At 45.1% G+C, this 5,792-nt stretch overlaps 1 protein-coding gene across 1 annotated transcript; it reads right to left on the bottom strand.

Moving 5' to 3' along the window:
- Positions 1–312: 312 nt before the first annotated feature.
- Positions 313–1,222, bottom strand: LOC121148326 (olfactory receptor 49). The gene is given in 2 exon segments (XM_040968395.1): positions 313–1,057; positions 1,059–1,222. Coding segments are annotated over 2 exon segments (909 nt in total).
- Positions 1,223–5,792: the final 4,570 nt, after the last annotated feature.

The raw sequence follows: 5,792 nt of genomic DNA on the forward strand, positions 1-5,792 counted from the left end.
TTAGCCACTAGGCTACTGTGCTGTGCCCAGAATACTAAGGTTTTTACTCTAGTTTTAAAATGCGGCAAAACTAAGGAACTCAGATACAGAGACAGCAAGTACCAAGACACAGGACAAATTGTAGTTCTATATGGGTTTTTCTGTACCCTCTGAATGACACTGAATGCATAAATAGTGATGCATGAAAGTACTGTGGACTTAAACCTCTGACAGGAGTTATCAATGATGATAGCCATGGAGGTCAGAACTGAAGTTTCCTTTGAAGAGACTCCAAGAAGGAGGGAACATTTTTTCCCCCTGAGACCTGGTTCTTTATGAGAGGAGCTTGTTCACCTGCTCCCTAAACACCTGCTTCACGTGTTTGTTCCTCAGGGTGTAGATGAAGGGGTTGAGCACCGGGGTCACCACGGTGTTAAACAGTGCCACCACCTTTTTGTGGTCCTCTCCTTGGCCACCTTTGGCTGACCAGATGAACATGAAGATGCCGCTGCCATAGAAGAGGGACACCACAATGATGTGGGAGGAGCAGGTTGAGAAGGCTTTCTGCCTCTCCCTGGCTGAGCGGATGTGCAGAATGGTGTGGAGCATATGCCTGTAGCAGGTGGCCGTCACACACAAGGTGCCCAGGAAGCTGATGATGGCTGTCACAAAGGCTATGAGTTCTATCAGAGTTGTGTCTGCACATATGAGTTCCAGGAGTGGAAAGTTATCACAGAAGAAGTGGTTAATGACATTAGGGCCACAGAATGGCTGGTTAAATAGGATGACACTTGGAAGAATGATAAGAATGAATCCTGTGCTCCATGAGCAGAGTACTAGCTGCACACACATCCTTTGGCTCATGATAGTGGCATAGTGCAGGGGGTTACAAATGGCCACGTACCTGTCAAAGGACATCACCGCCAGGAGGAAGAACTCTGTGGTGCCCAGGGAGAAGTAGAGAAAACTTTGTAGGAAGCATCCTGCTAGGGAGATGGCCTTGTGCCCTGTGAGGATGTTGGCCAGCATCTTGGGGAAGAGGACGGAGGTGAACCAGATCTCCAGGACAGCAAAGTTAGTACATGTGGGTGTGGAGGTGCCTGTCCGAGACGGTGAGGAGAAGGTTGCCCAGCAGGGTGAGGAGGTAAGTGAGGAGGAGCCTGAGGAAGATGAGCAGCTGCAGCTCGCAGGCGTCTGAGAGCCCCAGCAGGGTGAGCTCGGTGGCGGTGCTGAGGTTCCCCATGGCTCACCTCTGGGAGCTGCTGGGGACGGTAGACGCAAGGTGCCCTGTGTCAGGAGTGGTGGTGTTCTGGAGCTCTGAGGACAACCTGGAATGGAAAGGAAGATGGATGTGTGTTGCATTCGGGGCTGACCAAAGCTTTTATTTTTGTGAAAGTCTTGCCACTGACTTCTGTGCTTGTTTGCAGAGCCTCTCAAGGTACCTATCTAGTCTCTGTCTTGTGTGTTAGATATGGGAGAAAGTTATGATGTTTAGGGGTACAACGTAAGTGTGTGTACAACCCAAAATTATCCCTTCTTACTTCTGTTATCTGAAAAGATTATTCCTATTTCTTAGTGAATTCCTTCATTCCTACTAATGCAAGCTCTCAGCACTCTTTTTTTTATCCTTACTCCAATATTGGGTTTTTACCCATAAATAATAGATAATGGAAGGTGTTAATATTACTAGATTTTTGGCCCGGCGCGGTGGCGCAGTGGTTAAGGTCCTCACCTTGCACGCCCGGGATCCCATATGGGCGCCGGTTCTAATCCCGGCAGCCTCGCTTCCCTTCCAGCTCCCTGCCTGTGGCCTGGGAAAGCAGTCGAGGACAGCCCAAGGCTTTGGGACCCTGCACCCATGTGGGAGACCCAGAAGAGGCTCCTGGTTTCAGATCGGCATAGCATCGGCCGTTGCGCTCACTTAGGGAGTGAATCATTGGACGGAAGATCTTCCTCTCTGTCTCTCCTCTCTGTATATCTGCCTTTCCAATGAAAATAAAAATAAATCTTTAAAAAGAAATATTACTAGATTTTCCTAATCTTTGTTGCTGTTCACTGTCATTTGGATTAATTAAAAGGAACTAAGAAAACTATGGAGGGGAAAAAAAAAGCACAACTCTCAAAAACCAAAAAATTACCAGGTCCAATCATATATACATACATTAAAATTTCTTAATAGGATTTAAAAAAATATTTATTTATTTATTTATTGGAAAGTCAGATATACAGAGAGGAGGAGAGACAGAGAGGAAGTTCTTCCGTCCGATGATTCACTCCCCAAGTGAGCACAATGGCTGATGCTATGCCAGTCCAAAGCCAGGATCTCCCACATGGGTGCAGGGTCCTAAAGCTTTGGGCTGTCCTCAACTGCTTTCCCAGGCCACAAGCAGGGAGCTGGATGGGAAGTGGAGCTGCTGGGACTAGAACCGGTGCCCACATGGGATCCTGGGGTGTTCAAGGTGAGGACTTTAGCTGCTAGGCCACACTGCCAGACCCAGGATTTTGTATTATTTTCCCAAGTACTACTTCCAGTTTTTTTCTGATACCACATCTTCCCAGAAATCCTGGGCTGTAGATAAAACAAATTCTTTTCAATATTTGGACTTAAAAGAAGTATTTATTTTTATTGGAAAGGCAGAGTCGCAGAAAGTAGAGACAGAGAGAAAGATCTTCCATCTGCTGGTTTACTCCCCAAGTGGCCGCAATGGCCCAAGCTTAGCCAAAACGAAGCCAGGAGCCAGGAACCTCCTCCGGGTCTCTCAGTTGGGTGCAGGGTCCCAAGACCTCAGGCTGTCCTCCATTGCTTTTCCAGGCCACAAGCAGAGGGAGCTGGATGGGAAGTGGAGCAACTGGGATATGAACCAGCACCCATATGGGATCACAGTGCAAAAAAAAGGCAAGGACCTAAGCCACTAGGCTATCGTGCTGGGCCCATTCAATATTTGGATTTTTTAAATCAATTTTGTGCAGCTGTTAAGTTTTATGCTGACATTTTTCTTTTTTTCAATTTTTATTTTTCAAATTTGTCACACAATTCTGTATAGTCTGGGATTCCCCTCCCCTCGACTTACACACCCCCACCCCCGATTGATTTTTCCCTTAATATGCTGACATTTTTCGTCTAGTGAGCATCAGTCTTTTCAGTCCCATTTATGCTTAAATCTCCTCAAGAAGTCCTGTGTTTTCTATGAGGCCTTTTCCTCTGAGTGAATAGTTTTTTGTATCTCCCCTGATTTTGTTGGGTTTCACTTTACTGTCTAGTATTGTATAATTGCTTTTTTAGAGTAAAACCTTCTTCGTTTTGTATTTTTTAAAGAACTTAGAAAAAATTGTTGCAATAATCAGTTTTGGTGACCATTTACTGAAACTGTGAATGATAATTCATATGGCTGAGGAATGGATTTGGTAAGTGACTGGCATGCAGGAGGCTGAAGATGCCATAGTTCCATGCTCTCACCCCTCCTGCCCCGATTCTGCTCTCTTTCTTTGCTGCCAGCATGGCATGCATGAACGTCCTGACTGATGCCCTTACAATGTTGACAAAGAGGCAAACACCAGATTCTTACTAAATTGTTCTCTAAAATCTTTGTCAGGTTTCTAACTATGATGATGAAGCACAGTTACACTGGTGAATTAGAAATCATGGATGATCATGGAACTAGAAAAATGGTTGGGAACCTCACAGGCAGCTTCAGTAAATGTGGAGTGATCAGCTCCAGATTTGACGTGCAGCTGAAAAGTTTAGAAAAATGGCAGAGTAATCTACTCTCATTCTGTCAGTTTGGTTTCATTGTACTGGCAACCTCTCCTGGAATTATGAACCATGAGGAAGCAAGGCAAAAATACACAGGAGGAAAAATCCTAGGGTTCTTTTCTTAGGAATATGACATGCACATACAAGTAAAAACTCAATAAAAAAAAAAGAGGAGAGCTTGAGGACATATTGTTTTTCATTTATACAGTATTTGTCATAGGTCAGCATTAAAAAATATCAGTATATGGGCTGGTGTGATGGCTCAGTTGTCTAATTCTCTGCCTTCAAGTACCATATAGGTACCAGTTGTGTTCAGGCTGCTCTGCTTCTGGTCCAGCTTCCTGCTTGTGTCCTGGGAAAGCAGCAGATAACCGCCCAAGCCTTGGAGTCCTACATCTGTGTGAAGACGCAGAAGCTCCTGACTCTTGGCTTTGGATCAGCTCAACGCTTCTCCTTGTGGCCATTTTGGGAGTGGACAGTAGATGGAAGATCTCTTTCTCTGTAATTCTCACTTTCAAAATAAGTACAATTTTTTTATTATTATTATTTTTTCATTAGAAAGGCAGATATACAGAGAGGAGAGACAGAGAGGAAGATCTTCCGTCCGATGATTCACTCCCCAAGTGAGCGCAACGGGCCGATACTATGCCGATCCGAAGCCAGGAGCCTCATCCGGGTCTCCCACGCGGGTGCAGGGTCCCAAAGCTTTGGGCCGTCCTCGACTGCTTTCCCGGGCCACAGGCAGGGAGCTGGAAGGGAAGCGGGGCTGCCGGGATTAGAACCGGCGCCCATATGGGATCCCGGGCGTGCAAGGTGAGGACCTTTAACCACTTGCGCCACCGCGCCGGGCCCAGTACAATTTTTTTTTTTTTTTAAAGAAGCCAACATCTCTGCACGTTTTCTTTTTTTTATGTTTTTTTTCTTTTAATGTTATTAATGACTAATTATCCAGCAGAATTATAGCAGGAGTTATGTGTCACTCAACGGAGAATAAGATTGGGGCCCAATTTAGGTAAATAGGAGGACTGAGATATATGGAGAAATTGAGTTATCAAGGGGTGAAAGTTATATTACTAGGGAGGAAAAACTGGTATACCTTATAAACTTTCCTGTTTAGATTGTTGTTTCTTTTCAAAAAGCACTCTTAAAAGGTATTTTACCAGTTGCCATGATCTCTAACATTTGTCTGACAGTTACTGGGAAGCGCACGATGACCGAGCAGCCTCTAAAGGTGTAACCAGTGCTGTTTCCCAGGAGTCATCTTCAGGTTCAGTGTCATCTGCATTTATCAGTGATTGGAGTTTGCTGACGGCCAAGCATTTGGTTGAAATGTGAGGCTGGCTGGTCAACAAACTTACCCAGCTTTTTGCAGAACAAAAATATACCCATAATACCCAGAAACATTAGAAACTAATAGAATGAATATTACTTGAGCAAAGTACTGGATATGACACATTGGTGGAAACTGAAGAAAAGAAGGTAAAGCAATGAAGGACTAAATAGGAATGGGATGAAGGAAAGAGTGTGGGATTCATGCCGAGTCAGCAGTTTAGTGCACATAAACCTTGCAAAGTCACTGCAGTCAGCTCAAGGACAGAATAGCTGATAAACTCCCCGCCCCTTACTTCCAGCTCTAGAGGGAAGTAGGCCATTCATGAGTACCAGGCAGCTCTCTCCTTATCCTAAATAGTTGATGAGTAAAGGGGGAGACTTACCTGGCAGTTTGGGAGCATGGATATGGCTGTACCATCTGCTTCCAATCATGCATTTATTCCGAGGGTCAGTCATGCACAGGGCAAAGTTATGCATGACCTGGAGTGGGGGTTGTCATGTCACAGCTGCGACTGCGTGGTCTTCTCAACAGTTTTAGTGCACTTAGAAGGAGAGTGAGGGCTTCCCCTCCTAAGGAAAAGTGTGAAGGTTTGTACCCAGAGTTGATGTTATCCAGAGCCTTAGGTTTTCTAAGGGACCAATTATACAGAACATGGGAGCAGGTAACATTGTAAATCAAGCCAGGCAGAGTTCCGGAATGCAAGCCATTGATTGGCTAAATATTGAC

Source organism: Ochotona curzoniae, unplaced genomic scaffold, assembly GCF_017591425.1.
Source record: "Ochotona curzoniae isolate NIBS_2020 unplaced genomic scaffold, NIBS_Ocur_1.0 scaffold_4701, whole genome shotgun sequence".
NCBI classification, from domain to species: Eukaryota; Metazoa; Chordata; class Mammalia; order Lagomorpha; family Ochotonidae; genus Ochotona; species Ochotona curzoniae.